Source organism: Chenopodium quinoa, unplaced genomic scaffold, assembly GCF_001683475.1.
Source record: "Chenopodium quinoa cultivar QQ74 unplaced genomic scaffold, ASM168347v1, whole genome shotgun sequence".
NCBI classification, from domain to species: Eukaryota; Viridiplantae; Streptophyta; class Magnoliopsida; order Caryophyllales; family Amaranthaceae; genus Chenopodium; species Chenopodium quinoa.
In genome coordinates this window covers 541,189-557,232 of record NW_018743051.1, presented here as the reverse complement: position 1 = coordinate 557,232, position 16,044 = coordinate 541,189, and the positions used below count along the sequence as shown (strand labels likewise).

Below are 16,044 nucleotides of genomic sequence, written 5' to 3'. Positions count from 1 at the left end.
AACGCTTGGTCAAATCTTGGCTCAGTAAATTTTGAAGGGCTTGCCCGATTAGCAACGGATAAGTACTTTCACTATTATTCAAATATAATTCCTAAACAAAATTAGATCAATTTTTTTTTTTTTTTCCTCAAGCAAGACAATCTAGTAAAGTATGTAACAAAGCCAAAATTATTCACAATTCACCTCTTCATGAAGAAAGAAACCACCATCTTAGGCTGCAATCGGGGCGGTCCAAGGAACAGAACAAAAGAAACACAGTTGATGAGTGTAAGCATGTCGAAAAATCGAAAGAGTAACAACATCAGCAATTGTTAATTCATGATCTTTACAGAAATTGCACCATTGATAACCACTAAGAGCAGGTAAATTGTACTTTTTCCACTTTTTATAATACATTTCATACCCTCTTCCTTGACTGTCATAAACTGTAACCTTAATCTTACCAAGTTTTGCATAAATCAGTTCTTCTTCCTTCGAGAAAAACGACTCGAAATTCGACTTAGTCTTTTCTTTGTTTAGATACAAGCATTCAAGATCACTGTTTAAGTCTCTTTCTGTAAGATCTTTTTTCACTGATCCACCTTGTTGTCCTACTATGTCTTGCAGACTTTCCACCATTGAAGATGCAGGAAGATGGTGCTCTTGTTTTTTCTCTCGTTGTCGATTTTGTTGATGATGATTTGGAGGACGAAGAAACCGGTTTTGTCGAGATGGGATTTGATGATCAGGGATGGATATTGGTGGGTGAGGTCTTGGAGTATGGTGTGCAACGGTGGATCTTTTCATTGATTCGAGTTGGAAGGCGGTCTCGGGGTCGAGTTTTGTGTGCTTGAGAGATAGAAGAATCAATGCAGCATCAGTAATTTCTTTGAGTTCGTCTGTGTTTTTGGAAGTGGAGGCTGCGTTTTGATCCATTGTTGTTGGTGAAAACAGGGGATTTTTTTTAGGGAAGTGTATTTATAACAGAAAAAACGGTATTGTAAATTATGGAGAGAAAAATTCATCGAAATTATTTAGAAAGAAACTAACGTGGAATTATATCAATTTATAGTACTTTTGAAACCTTGAAAAAATCCAAGTAAAAAGATCTTGCATAATACTTTTTTTTATAATGCTAAAAAGAAGAATTATTTTTGTTTTCAAAAGAGGAAAAAAAACTTCCCCTTTTTTGTTTCTAGGATGAAAATTGGGAAACCTTACCATTTACATAGGTGATATCAGTATTCATACGTGTCCGTTATACGTGTTAGATACGAGACATGCCTATTTCTAAGACATAACATTACTTATGTCTAGGCTAGCTCGAGTCCTAGAGATTGATTCATACTGTATGGGTTTCAGATTCAAGGAATTTTAGGGTCAAAATTGAATGAGAAGATAGGACATATTGTCACATTAGTATAGAGTAGAAAAATAACAAGAAATGTCACCTTCTGAATATATTTTGATGATCATGTATCAATCTTATAAAGTGTGTTAAAAATAGACAAATTCATCAAACTCTGGCGATTTCAACAGATGTTTTGAGAGCTGCAAGAAGGCTCTTCATGATTCTGGGCTCACCAAGCGGCACCTTGTTTTTGAGGGCACCTTTTCTAGTAGCTCTGAAAGTTAAAGGGCCAGAGTCATTGCTTCCTTTAATTATTTGACAATCAATGTACACTCGAACCTGTGTCTTCCCATCATCGATTTCTACAAAGCCTAGCCTTACCCCTCCTTCAATCTTGTCAACCTGTTATAAACATATCATATTAAACAAGTTTTTGACAAGAAATTTGAAGAACTATAGCTCCTATATCCTTCCCTCTGCCAAGTTATTACACGCTACATGATGAATGCTTGCACGTGTTTCATGAATGTTTGTGGCTAGTGCATATATCTCACACTCATAGCAGGTAAATGGCAAATATTTCACCTTCTGTGAAAATAATGCTTTATGGCCTTAAGTTGTTCATTTGCTTCAACTAACGCCAAGATGGCTAATAAAGAGAAGTTTTCGTTTATCCCTTGTGGTATGAACCAGCGTCTAGTTGACTAAATTGCTTAGACGTCTAGTTTTGGGATTGGAGCACTTGCATTGAAGTATTCAGGTGTTCTGGTCAGGCCAAAACATTAACTGCTAATGATTGTGATAGTATGATCGAGAAGATGATAGCAAGATTAAAGGTATGGAGTTCAAAACATCTTGCCTTTGCTGGTCGCCTACAGTTGGTGTTATTTTGTGCTTATGAGCACCAACTTCTATTGAGGGCTGATCTTTATTCTCCCAAGGGTATCTTGAAGAGAATAAAAACCATCTGTAGATCCTTGTGGCCTATGACAGTAATAATCCGGGCTCTATTGCCTGGAACAGTTTGTTTGGGTCTAAGTGTGGTCGTTGGAGTATTAGAAACATATTAGTGTAGAATAGAGCAGCAGTTGGAAAGCAATTCTAGGACATTGCTAGGAAGGCTGACAAATAGTGGGTGAGATGGGTACACGCCGTCTATATTAAAGGGATTGGAAGGAATACCAAGCTACAAGTAGTGCTAGTTGAGCCATACTAGGTAGATTGCAAACAAGGCAAAGGGCTAAAGGCCATTTGAATTGAAGACACGTGGAACTGAAAATCGCCATAAGGTATGTGAATCCCACAATCACTTATTTATAATTGCGAGTTCAGTAACCAGTGCGTACAGAACCAACAGAGGTGCCAAAATTACTTATATGTGAATGCTTCTAAGATGATTTGACAGAAGAACAAAGAAATCTAAGTTTAGGAAGAGGTTGAAATAGCAGCAGTACGTGGCAGCTGTAGTGTACAAGATCTGGGTGGGCAAGAATTGAAGCTCTCGGGAACATGAAAGTGCCTGCTATTTCTTCGGTCATCAGGTAATATGGGGAAGAAAGCATCCTGTTTGCAAAGCCATTTCCTATTCTTGTTGTATGATTTACAAAAGGTGCATGTTTTTTTTTTTGGGGGTGTTCCACCCTGTTCACCCTAAAGGCTAATCCGGATTCGGGGATCAGTTCTGGGATATTAGGTTCCAGTCCCCTCCCAAACAAATGGTGCATATTTCACTTGCATGTTTCATACTCCAAAAGTTATGTGTTGTACAATATTGGGGAAACAGGACAGGTACCTAGAGGTTCCAGACTTGTAAGGTCTGACCATCAACTCATCTAGTCCCTCCCATTTGTATTATATAAATCGGACCACCACATTATTTATGACATATATACACCATATTAGTATTACACTATTATAACATGGCACAATATTTCTGTTACGCGAAAACACTTAATATAATGTCGTGTCAAATGATCATTACACCTCTACATCACTGTGATTTCAAACACTTCAAAGGTAAAAGATGATTCAATTATAAATCTAATGAATAAGCAACTTAAGTTTATATTCAAGACACTAAAAAGAGATAATTTTCCAGCTATTCCAAAGACCAAATTCAAGTACTATTATTACATAATAAAAAGCAAATAATAATACAAGGAGTAAAAAGAGGGACTAACACAACTAACCTTTAGTGGAACAGGAAGTGGCAACTGAGCTCCTTGGTTCAGACTATTTGCCCACTGTTTATCAATCCATTAAATGTCCTCAATTAGTCCAAATTTCACCTTAATTTATCACTAATAATGATCAAATGTTATACGAACACTTATATTCTTATACTATTAACGAGATATGTTGAAACGAATTTAACAAGACCTCCTGTAAGGGAATGTGCAAATAATAGTGTATTAAGTCCAATAATAGTGTATTAAGTCAAAACGTTGTAATTAAAAAAGAACGGAAAGAGGATTACCTGAAAGAGTAAAGTCTCAAACCTGGGGACATCAGTGTCTGAAGGCAACCTCATGGTTCCAAGAGAAACACCCTCTTCATCATCACCGCCAACGCCGCCATCTTTCCCAGGTGATGATTTCACCACAACCGGCATATGCCGGTGGCCGGAGAAAAGTAAGGAAGAATTGGGAGAGAGAATGTGACTGGCATTAGAATTACAGGTGAAAGAAAGTGAAGTTGAAATGGGGTGATGACCTGAAAACAGACAGTTATTTGACTGTAAAATCTGTGGGTTGAGTACTTGTCTAGCAGTTGCTGAAGCCATTGGCCTCTTTACTGAATTTTTATGTTATTTTATTTTATTTATTGGATGGAAAATTTTATGGGAGGATGAGAAGTTGATGGCTGAAGATAGATAGGATTTTGGTGGACAGTTGCCAGTTGGTCAGTCATATTAAAAGAATTAGATTTAAGGCCTTACCTGGAAAAGGTATATTCCGTAATAATAATTACTACCTCCAGTACATATTATATGTAACGATTAGACATTTTTCATCTTTTTGTAATAATAATATGTAACGGGGGTAATATATGCGTTAATATTAAGAGACGAACTATTATTCATCTTTTTGAAATAAAAGGAGTATTATTTTATGATCATTTTAGATAATTTCAGTTACTCCACCCGTCCATAAATAAAAGTTTTATTTGCCTTTTACGTGTTTTAGATAAAATTAACCGTGCAATTTTTATAGCAGGTGAAACAAAGTACTAGAAGATAATGTGTATATGTTGAGGAGCATTAAATTGAAATATATAACCTGATGTTAACTTATAAACAAGGCTTCAGCTTATCACTGAAGCACCGATTGAACCACTACAGTACACAGTTTTCACAAATGTTATTAAAGATACAAATACAAGTGAATTTATCTTCTTTATGTGCACAATATTACACATAATCCGATATTCCCAACTTTCGCAACTCACAGATTTTCCAGATAATCTGTGATGTACTGATGTTGCTACAACAGATGAACAAAGTTCACCCCAAAAAAAAAATAGAAAAAAAAAAAAAAAAAATCTGAAAATCCTTTACAAGAGAAACAGATGCTCTTGGCATTCCTGCGGACCACCCACCCCATTCCTTTTGGGCTCTGTTCACCTTTTGCCTCAATAATCAAGAAGAGCAAGCTTCAAGCTTTGGAAGCAAGCCTCTCCAGGCTCCAGCAATGCTGTTGGCCAAGTGTGCTTGTCCTTTGGCAAATTCATGAAATGCTACCCCCATATCTGCTGTTTTTTGTTCTTGAAAGCGTACCATCTCTTCGTTCATTAATCGAACAATAGTCTCAAACCTTCTAGTTGCTTCCTCACTTTCTGCTTTTAGCTGCAGTGACAAAAAGCACTCTGGAGATACTGGGGATATTACAGATATTCAATCAAACCAAAATTTACGCTAAATTTACCTCCCGATATTCAGCCTCAGCATCTCCATATTTGTCTGACCTTGTGAGCATGAGCTTATCTCTGAAGGTTAATCAAAATATTAGTGGGATTTAAGCAATGGCTACATATTGAACAGCAATTACAATTAAGACAGTAATATCTAATATGTGACTCAATAAGTAAAACAGATTTGCATTACAAGCAATATGCAAGGCTCCCAAGTCTGAACTTCCAAAGTAAAAGTAACATATTTCTTAAACAAAATAAAGAGCGACTGGTGCATGATGCTTATAGTCTTAGGAAAAAAAAAAGATCAAGAATCATACAGATTTATTTCCTTCAGCTTCACTGTTTCAGACAGCTCACAATGTTGCTTAAATGCGGTAGCTCTCTCTGCTATAGTGGCCTGTTCAGCAAGTACAAGAAGTTATTAGCAAAGTGAACATTCACGATAATATTTCATGTTTTCTGTCACTTTTTTATTAAAAAAAAAATTAATAAAATAAAAAGAAAAGTGCTTTATGCTTTAAATGAGCCAAAAGAAAACCTTGATAGACTGCACAGCACGAACATAATCTTTCAGAGGTTCTTCAAAATTCATTAGTAGATGGTGGGCCTGCACATTAATGGATAGCTTACTCAGATCCCCAACTAGTTAGCCACCGAACAGAAAAATTTAGCTGATGACTAAAAGCCCATATTGGGTATACTACTACGGTTATAATGAGAAAACCATGCCTCTGCTTGTAGCTTGATTGACAACTCTTCTGACTTTGTGCCAAGCTCAGCAAATGCCTTTCCAAGAGAATCTCCCTCACAGGCACCTAAGAGCTTGACTGCCTTTCCAAAATCGGACAGTGATTGTCCCAGCTCTGGAATTGAATATTGGATATTGTTTATAATGTAACAATGATTGCTATATGCCAACAGGTGTAGTATCAGATACAGTAAGATTGCAAAAAGCCTTTTACTCACCTCTATGCCTCTTAACAAGGCGACAAGCATGCTTCTGTGCTTCCCCCAAGTGCTCTTCAAGCTCAAAGATATAACGTTTCATCTTCTCATACTCAGGAGTTGATTCTTCAACAGGTTTCTCCTTCCCTAAAACAACATCACTTACTTTGGATTGCATGTCCTGTAAAAAATGGAGAGCAAATTGTACATAGCAGTTACATGATGAAAGGAATACAAAATTTTACCAATATCTTTCTCTCAAATAAATAATATTCAGCCAATAAGCATTATGCAATTCTTACATTTGATACTTGATCAAACATTGGGTTTCCAAATTACCAAGACCATAAATGCATTTATTTAATTAAGCAGTTTTTGACAAGCAGGCTTTGTTTTGTTGATCAACAATACCTTGAAGATTTGCATTAGATCAGAAGGCTTCTTGAAAATACCAAGGTCTTGAGCCCTCACTCTCTCCATTGTCTGACAAACAGGAAACCCAAAAAGATCATATATCAGTTTTCAGGATTACATGAAGAATAGTTGTCAGATAATAGTAGCAGTACACAATCCCAGTCTCCCAGACAGCAATTGCTTTAACCAATAAATAAAGTAATAACAAACACAGGTCTTTACAGGCATAGCATAGTTCCAAAAAAAAAAAAAAAAAAAAAGAAGCTGCCATTAGTACATATTACAAGCAACATTTATCTTCACCCCCTTCGAATATCTGAAGTCTCAAAAATCAGCCTCATAACATAAGAATGATAAATCCAGCACAAAGATGAAAAGGATAACATGGTACTATACATATGAAGGCAATGAAGCCTCACTCAGCAGCAATAGTGTCAACAACTACAATCTCAAACCACTGTACTCCCTAGTTGGCCAAGCAAAGAATACTACTCTTTCTAGCAAATTTTGACAGCCCAGGCATAAGGCATTTGGTAATCACCCATGAAGCATGGAAACCATCTACCCCCTTTATTTTGCTATCCTAGAACAAGAATCATTTTGAAATGCTGAGAAACGGGAATTAAGTCCCGAAATGGGCAAGAATAATATAAGCTTTCAGCTCAAAAACATCCACTAAATAAAGGGAAAATAACTGAATGACTTGCTATTCAAGTTTCTGAATACAGTAAACTAAGATCTGTTAATCTCTTTCACTGTGCTCTTGACAGGTGACTCTGACCTCATATTCTCAATCTCAGAGAATTCTCAATTAGTCACTCAGAGTATCAGACCCACATCAACCTTTGCTGGGTTGGTCTGCAGTCAACTCAAAATTACTTACTAGCCAGTGCACTTTGTAAGATCCTATCTCTCAGCTTTCACACTATCAGGCTCTCAGGCTCCCAAAAAAGTTAATTGAGGCTCACCAAAGAGACCACATGAAGCTCACTGCTTCCCCCCAACATGTGGAGCTATGCTGCCATTTTTTTCGTCACTGTCTGAGTCAAAACTCTCAATCAAATTGGAACATTATTAAAACAGGAGTTTCTTTCTACTTCTCTGATTTAGATAACATCATTGAGGATATTTTCGTTTTAAGCTATTCTTTTAATTATGTTTATTGGTCGTATGTCAAACGGGAGGGTAATTTTGTAGCCCATCATCTCGCTAGAATAGTGCCTATTGGGTATGAACATGTTTGGGAAAATCATGTCCCAACTGATTAAGCCCCGAATGTATTATACGACAAGTTAGTTTCAAGTTAATAATATGCACTATTCCTTTAACAAATAAAAAATAAAAAAAATTAAAAGAAACAGGCTCTAGCTCTATCCTCAGTATTAAAATTCGAATGGGAGACCCAAAATTTGATCATTGAAACTATCACATATCTCCAAACTGAATTGATGACTTAGTTGATTTCTAAAGCCTTTCTCTCTTTGCTTCCTTCCCTACAACCACACTGCCCTCTTATTAGGACATTTTGTAAATTTGGAATTTAGCGGCTATGTTATAATTTGTTGATATATTTGACATTGCTGTTGCTTACTACTGTATTTGCTACTTGGTGCATTGACGATTTTTAATTTTCCTTTCTACTTTTGTTTTAGTGAAATTTCCTCGTATTGAACTTCTTGAAAAGTGAGGTTTTCCCATCAATGTTTCCGTGCTGCATAGGCAACTACCTATAAGATATCTGAACAGGTTACATGCTGATGGCTCTCGTAAAAAAGGATCGAGTTTGTACGCACTTTCTCTATTAACAACCTAAATAACGACAGGATAGTGACTTTATTTTCTCGTCAGCCTCCAAATATCAAACCTTATCCTGCTATGTATTAGCTAAAAGAATCCTATCCTATAGTTCAGATATGGTATATGTTACACCTATAAAAGATCAAGGTCTTGCAGGAAATCAAAAAACATATTTCTAGCAGGAAAAAAAATTATGTGAGATCTTGAGTTTGCCTGTATTTAGATTTTCTAGCTCTATAGCTTGGATGCTACTCTATACTCTCATTGAACCATACATTAGCCACCAAAAAGAAAATTAAATTAATGAAATGAATACATGAGCAGTTCTGCAGATCTGCAACTGATTAGCTAAGCTTTGATATAAGGATGTACTACAGATTTACAGGAGGCACTTATTGGAAGAGAAGGCGTGCATAGACTAGCCCTACAAATATTAATTAGAGTTTTTGACTAGCCTGCAGCCTGTTGACAAAGGAGCATAGTCAGAAGAATAACAAGGAGAAATTGAGGGTATGGCATGACGGCCATGATCAAAGACTGCACTATCATTACCACACAATGAATCAACGCAGAAATCATAAAGATCAACAGAAATGACACCAAGTGAAATATGTAACACCACTTCAGCAGCTATGAAAGCACTATTTTAGACGGATATAGTAATAACAATAAGTTTCTCATTACTAATTGCCTAATGGATATCCAGCCATACTACTCTTTCAAGAAGATTAACAAACGTAATAATATATGGCATTTATGGGACATAATCAAGCAACTGACCTCTTCATCTGCCTGCAAAAATAACCTCAGATCATCACTTAGGCGAAGTTCAGGATGTGAAGCTATCCGGTTAACAAATAAATCCAAACCTTGACGCCTCATTTCAATGAATTCGGCACTGAAGCGAAATTTCTCTACAAAGAGTAAACAAAATCATATCAAGCATTTAAAACCAATAGTTAAGCTAATCAGTCCAACACTCCAAATATTAGCATTTAGCAGCTCTGTCAAAAATTCCAACAGTTTTTAAATAGGTTAACGAATAAACTAGTTCAAAAAAGTTTTTTAAACAAAAATTAAATCTACCAACAAATCAAGTATTGTGGATAAATTTCTCTTAAAAGAAAATATTTTAGCTTATGTAGCTGTATAAAGCCCTAACAGTTCATTTATTAGCAACAAGTATTTGAAAGGTTTAATAAAGTCCATTACACAATGGCCTTCAAAATTTAGACCCTCGATTTGATTTGTATGGAGCCTATCCTTTAAATCTTTTCCCATAATAATGATAGTAAGCCATAATTTGAGTGCTATATAGCAAAAACTGTCACTAGAAGGCTTATGACCAAGTTCCACTGCTAAATGACCAAAAAAACGCACTCACTTAAAAACAGTCGAAGCATGCATTATGTCCTCGTAAATTAAGGATTGAAATCACCACAATTATGAGATTGCTTCAGCAGCCCTTTCCAAAAAAAATGAAGGAAAGCCCTTTCTAGAACTTTAACACAAAAACACTGCCCTAATTTTTACATGAGACACATACACTCCATCATCAGTGATATTCACTACGGTTTTCAATTCATTGTGATTATCGTTGCACAGAATTTCAATATACACTTCCTAAACACAGAAATGTATTAACAATGCAGTAACAAAGTTTTTACAATTCAAAGAAACAAGATTAAGTTTCTTTGACTACATCAGTCATCATAAACAAAATTTTGATGAACAGATGTAGCAAAGCACACATCATGATGGACACAAAGCACATTAGCATCAACACCATTAGCTTTCAAAATTGAAGTTTAAGTGTAAAACCATAAACAATAAGTAAAACCTCACCAACAGCACTTTTCTCTGGAAGAGGGGGTATAAAGATGCCTTTGTATCTCTCGAAAAGGCGATCACGTAACCAAACAAAGTCATTGTATCGTCGAATGACAATTTTTTCAGGTCCTTGATAATCTGGTAAGTTTGTCTGCCAAACATGAAGATGAAAATTAGCATATCAAGCTATCTTCAGGTTATATAACTTAAGCAAATAATAACTAGAAACTGCATAAACTTTAATCATCCAATATCAACAATGGACAAAAAAGAGCATAATATGGGCTAATTGACCAGATTGGTAAATAAAAAAGACTCTTAGCGACAATTTGGTAAAAAAAACTTACTCCGGCGACAATTTGGTAAAAAAAAACTAACCTTAAGCGACAATTTGGTAAATAAAATAATCTCAGGCGACAATTAACCCAAAAAATACAAAAATTTCCGATAAATTACTCGCGAATGCTTAATATAGTTCTTTTTCTTGTTATTTTACCAACCCTATTTTACGGAAATAACAATTTGAAGAAAAAAACGTTAAGTATCAATTTTCACTTAAGTTTCATACCCCTTATTAACGAAATTTTTTTAAAAAGGGGTTGGAAATAAAAAGGGATGACATGTAAATTCAAAATTCTAAATGGAATAAATAAATTTATGAACACAAAAACAAATTAAAATATGATTTTTAAAGAGTTTGTCGGGAAAAAATAGATTTTTTGGTCTAAATGTCGTCGGAGTTTATTATTTTTACCAAATTGTTGCATATTGTTAGCTTTTTTTACCAAACTGTCGCCGGAGTAAATTTTTTTACCAAATTGTCGCTAGAGGTCTTTTTTATTTACCAATTTGGTCAATTGGCCGCATAATATGCAATGAATAGATTTTGCATCTCTTAGAAAGTCAGAAGGCTTTTTTCTGTATGTCTAAGCTCATCCTCTCAGAATGTTTAGAACTTTATAGCACCAATAAAATAAATCAAAATTTCAGATAGGAAACAGCAGTGAGATAAATAAATCTAGGAGGATCCGATTTGTAAACTTCTTCAATAGATATACAAAGTACAAGCAGCAAAAGCAACCAATATACACCCAAACCAATTGTGGGAAAAAATCATTTGATTACTTAAAAATATGATGTCATAAAGCCAGGAAGGATAATTTCAATCACAAACACACTCCTGTCACGTCCGAGAACATTTAATCATGTAACCTGATTGCCAAGATATCAATATTGTAGGGTCAATAACTTTTTACGTGTATGATTCATGTTCTCTTTGGTACATACTAACTTCGCACATCTCAATATAGGTATTTGAGTCATAAGGTAGCAATTTAATTATCCTACAAATTGTTACATATTCAAAACACAACTTAAAAATAAGTAGAAAAAAAAAACACAGATGTCAAGAGGAAACCTTAACATCTATATAGTTCATTTAATTGCTTCTACAACCTTAACTAAATTCTAAAAAAAATTCCATATAATTTTCAACACTTTCAAATTCAATTTTCAAAACTTTCAAATTCCCTGAGGCAGCATTAATATAAGCTTCCAGTTCAGATGAATCCAACTTACACATACACGTGTACATATGCAAATCTCTAGCTCCCAACAGCCAACACGTTCAAAGATCCAGCAGGAAAGAAGACGGTTTAAGAGTACTCCACTACCCCCCAAAATTTTAAACAGTTTCAGCATCATTCAGATTATTTAGAAGCTAATATATATAAGTATATATAACTTTTAAGGTGCAGAATGAGGGAAGGAGGCAAATACGCCCATTCAAAAATAAAAGTAAAAAATAAAAAATAAAAAATTCTAGTCTATTACAAATTCAGTCCTTCAGAACAAAAACTTAGCAAAAACAGATTCTGAAGCAAGGTGTCGGCTTGCTAAATACTAGCAAAAATCTTTGTCGTTACTCATTAGAGTAGGGCGGTTAATCAAATGAATGGAGAGTGGCTTTACATCTCCTACTTGAGTAGAGTTCTAGTTATAGTACGATAAATCTTCCCAAAAATACATGAAAATTGTGATGACTCTGGCTAAGCCTCCTATACACTTCACCTGCGTGAGGCGCAAGTGCGCAACAGCCAACAGTGCACATCAAATGACGCAACTCAGGTTGGTCATACAAGCAAAATGATGTGGGAAGGTAACTAGTTGAGGCAAGAAAGTATCTAAGAATTGTTAAGAGAGGTAGCAAGGGAAAAAAAAAATCTAGGAAAAACTTGCCCTGCAACCTAAAACACTAAACACTGTATAAGCCTTGCCTGCACCACTACAACACTAAACTCATCCACAACCTCACAATATGTGACTCAACTCATTGGGTCCAAACAACAAGTTGCAATCCTAACACATCCCTATTGCAATAAACTTTCACTGCAAATATTTTGCACTAAAATTCTTCGTTTCCAGAAAATAAAAGATTGGAGCTAATTCTATATAGTGAAAGCGCTTAGACCTTCGAAACTTCTTTTAAAAACCTTCGCCCAAATGACTGTAATTACCATATATAACAGCTCAAATAATCTCCTCAGATCCCATAATAATAGCTCAAATCTAGTAATCTACTCATCATAATGCACAAGCAAAATCCACAGCTCGTCGAGCTCGAGATCTTTAGTGTGCCAACATCCAGGGTTTCGGCATAAGACACCACAAACCAAACAAACCACTGCTCACCAACCTTACCAATTCAACTCTGCATCTCATCATTAATACCTATTACACAAATATACACACATATACCCAAAATTGAACATTATTCCAAACAATAACTCAGTAGTCTTTCATCAATCTTCCAAAATCAAAACCCCTTCTACATCTATTTCCACAACAAGACCTCAAATTGAATAAAAACAATTCTAAAATTGGTCAAAATGAATCACTTCAACGCACTAACATTGCCCCAATTCACAACAAATCATCAGAAAGTCATCAAAAATTGAAACTAATCCAAATTATGATATTGACAACAACAAAACTATATTGAAGAATTACGAAATCAAAGCAGAAAAACAAAAAACCCTAATTGAGAAAAAATTGAAAAATTATACCTTAGTGAAGACTCTGTAAGAGATGTAAGCTTGGACGCCATTGCCTAATTTGACAGGATCAGAGACTGAAACTGATAAAAATGGTTGAGATTGAGGAGATCTAGGGCTTTGCGATGAACCTGATGATGAACTTCTCTGATTTTGCTGCATTTTTTATTTTATTTTTTGGGAATTTGATGAGAGTTTGATTATTTTTTCGCCACAAAATTGAAGTTTTTCTGTTGGGGAAAGGAAAGAAATAGAGTAATTGGAAAAGGAGAGTAGAAAAGTGGAAAATCAGTCGTTCGTTTTTCTGTTGGGGAAAAGAAATAGAATGACCCGATTTGCTAATCCATTATCCATTTGACTTCATTTGGGTCTTGGGTTGGATATATGATCATAATAATTACTTAAATGTTTTTTTTTTTTGAGGCAAATAATTACTTAAATGTTTACAAAATTTGATCATTTAATATATAAAATTGAATATAATTATCATTTCAAAAAAAAAATTAGAATATAATCTAATCTAATCTAATCTAATATATATAAACGCGAGTTTTTTACCAAGTTTTTAGAGAGCAGGATTTAATTTTCTTAGCGCGCCACGTAAGATTATAAATTTAAGTTGTATCAATTAAATAAGAAATTATTAATTTCTTGTACGATTAAATTATTCAAATGCCACGTAAGCAAAATTGACGAATGAGATTTTAAAATCTAATATATATTAAAAGGCGAGTTTTTTACAAGTTTTTAGAGAGCCACGTAGGATTTAATTTTCTTAGCGTGCCACGTAAGATTATAAATTTAAGTTTTACCAATTAAATAAGACATTATTAATTTCTTGTACGATTAATTTATTCAAATGCCACGTAAGAAAAATTGACGAATGAGATTTTAAAATTTAAATTAATTAAATACAAATATTATCTTTTAAGATTAGATTTTGTAAAAAAAAATACTAACAAACCGTGCATCGCATGGGCTTCATCTAATTATCATATAATTAATCATATACTAGATGAAGCCCGTGCGATGCACGATTTGATTGAATTTTTTTTTTAAAAAAAATTGTATTTATGTGCTAAAATTTGTTATATATTTAGATAAAATTCCTAATATCAAAAAATAATATTTTATATTTAATTAATTGAAACTTTAAAATATCATTCACCAATTTTGCTTGCGTGGCATTTGTATTAATTAATTCTAAAATAAATTATTAATCTCTTAATTTAATTGGCTACAACTAAATTTTATAATCTTACATGGCGCGTTAAGAAAATTAAATCGTACTTGGCTCTCTAGAACTTATATATATATATATATATGATGCCCGAGTTGTTTATTAATTAATTTTTCAATAAATTTTTAATCTATGTGTCAAATTTTAAAAAATATAATTGAAACAAAATTAGTTAGCAATTGATGTGCTTTTCTGACAATTTGCTATCTAGTAGGCATGTAATAACATAAAAAAAAAAAATTAGCAAAAATTAAATTAAATAAAAACATGTTAAAGCCCTGTTGGGTTGACCCGAACCCAAAACTTTGGGTGAAGGTTGAACATTCTTGGTCCGTTGCCTAAAGTGACCCGATCCAAAATGACTCATGACCTGACCCTGATTGATAGGACTACATAATAATAAAATTATATTAGATTGTGAAGTGTATTATTTTTACTAATTAGTATATATATTAGAATGAAATGGATGTTTTACGTTTTGAACTACTTCTTTTGCTCCAAAAAAATTATGATATTGAAAATACATAAATAAATAAATATATATATATATATATATATATATATATATAAGTTTTTAGAATCATAATCTAAAATATTTTTTGAATAAAATTATAATTCAATTTGTACATCTGAAATATTGGTATTTTATCAAAATAAAACTTTAAATTAACAATTTTATCCTAAAACTCTATCCAAATTTGATTGAAAATATAATTCTAAACTAATTTTTTTAGGCGAAATTGGCCTCAACAATACGAAGTTTTAACAAGGTGCAAATACCAGCATGAACTTTGACTAGTAGCTATAACATAAATGAAGCTTGATACCAAAAATTTTGTCGAAGACATGGAATCCAGTATTTAATCATCATAAAAAATCGTCTGGTATTGCGTGCCTCAAATTTTATGCACACCTTATCAAGCGAGGTTTTGGAGATCAATTTAGTCAAATATGATATCAAAATTTGCAAAAAGTTAATAAAATAAATATGATATCAAAATTTGCAAAAAGTTAATAAAATATTAATATTCGATAAAATTTCTGATCATCAATTTCATTTATGATATTTTGTGCACCCGATGAAGAAGTTGGTGTTGTTACGGCTACTAGTCAAAGTTCATGTTGTTATATGCACCTTGTTAGAAATTCGTGTTACTAAGACCGATTTTTCCTTTTTTTTAATCATATGAAGTCTATCTAAATCTATCCAACGTGACGCGACACTTGGCGTTACACTTGGCGAAAAGTTGGAACACCAAGTGTCACTGTCTTGTGACCTGGCTAGAATTTTAGCTTTATATATTAGTTATATGATTAGATTGGACCACGGCCTTAAAAATGAACATTTAGTAATGAAATTATGAATGTAGGAGTTGTATTGGTGGTAATGCAAATCGAATAGTGCTCGAGTGAGTTGTCGGCTTGTCACTTGATAGCATGTGAGTTGCGTCAAGGCCGAGCAAGCAAGCGCTAGCTCGATGCTCGTATTGCTTGCGGCAAGGTCGAGCTATAGCTATAGCTTG

The 16,044-nt window shown here is 34.0% G+C and overlaps 2 protein-coding genes across 3 annotated transcripts; both read right to left on the bottom strand.

Moving 5' to 3' along the window:
* Nucleotides 1–1,365: 1,365 nt before the first annotated feature.
* On the bottom strand, nucleotides 1,366–4,294 carry LOC110730978. Its single transcript, XM_021910831.1, has 3 exons — nucleotides 3,807–4,294; nucleotides 3,520–3,573; nucleotides 1,366–1,732 (listed from the first exon to the last, which is right to left on the bottom strand). The coding sequence occupies exons 1-3, from the start codon at nucleotides 4,110–4,112 to the stop codon at nucleotides 1,496–1,498; spliced, it is 597 nt and encodes a 198-aa protein (XP_021766523.1). The 5' UTR covers nucleotides 4,113–4,294; the 3' UTR covers nucleotides 1,366–1,495.
* A 300-nt stretch (nucleotides 4,295–4,594) lies between these two features.
* On the bottom strand, nucleotides 4,595–13,576 carry LOC110730977 (sorting nexin 1-like). 2 transcript variants are annotated; one of them, XM_021910829.1, is made up of 10 exons: nucleotides 13,294–13,576; nucleotides 10,244–10,379; nucleotides 9,179–9,312; nucleotides 6,599–6,670; nucleotides 6,209–6,368; nucleotides 5,972–6,105; nucleotides 5,781–5,849; nucleotides 5,560–5,639; nucleotides 5,254–5,314; nucleotides 4,595–5,174 (listed from the first exon to the last, which is right to left on the bottom strand). In XM_021910829.1, the coding sequence occupies exons 1-10, from the start codon at nucleotides 13,441–13,443 to the stop codon at nucleotides 4,968–4,970; spliced, it is 1,203 nt and encodes a 400-aa protein (XP_021766521.1). In that variant the 5' UTR covers nucleotides 13,444–13,576; the 3' UTR covers nucleotides 4,595–4,967. The 2 variants fall into 2 exon arrangements, with proteins under 2 accessions (XP_021766521.1, XP_021766522.1); XM_021910830.1 differs by lacking the exon at nucleotides 13,294–13,576 and adding an exon at nucleotides 11,807–13,254.
* Nucleotides 13,577–16,044: the final 2,468 nt, after the last annotated feature.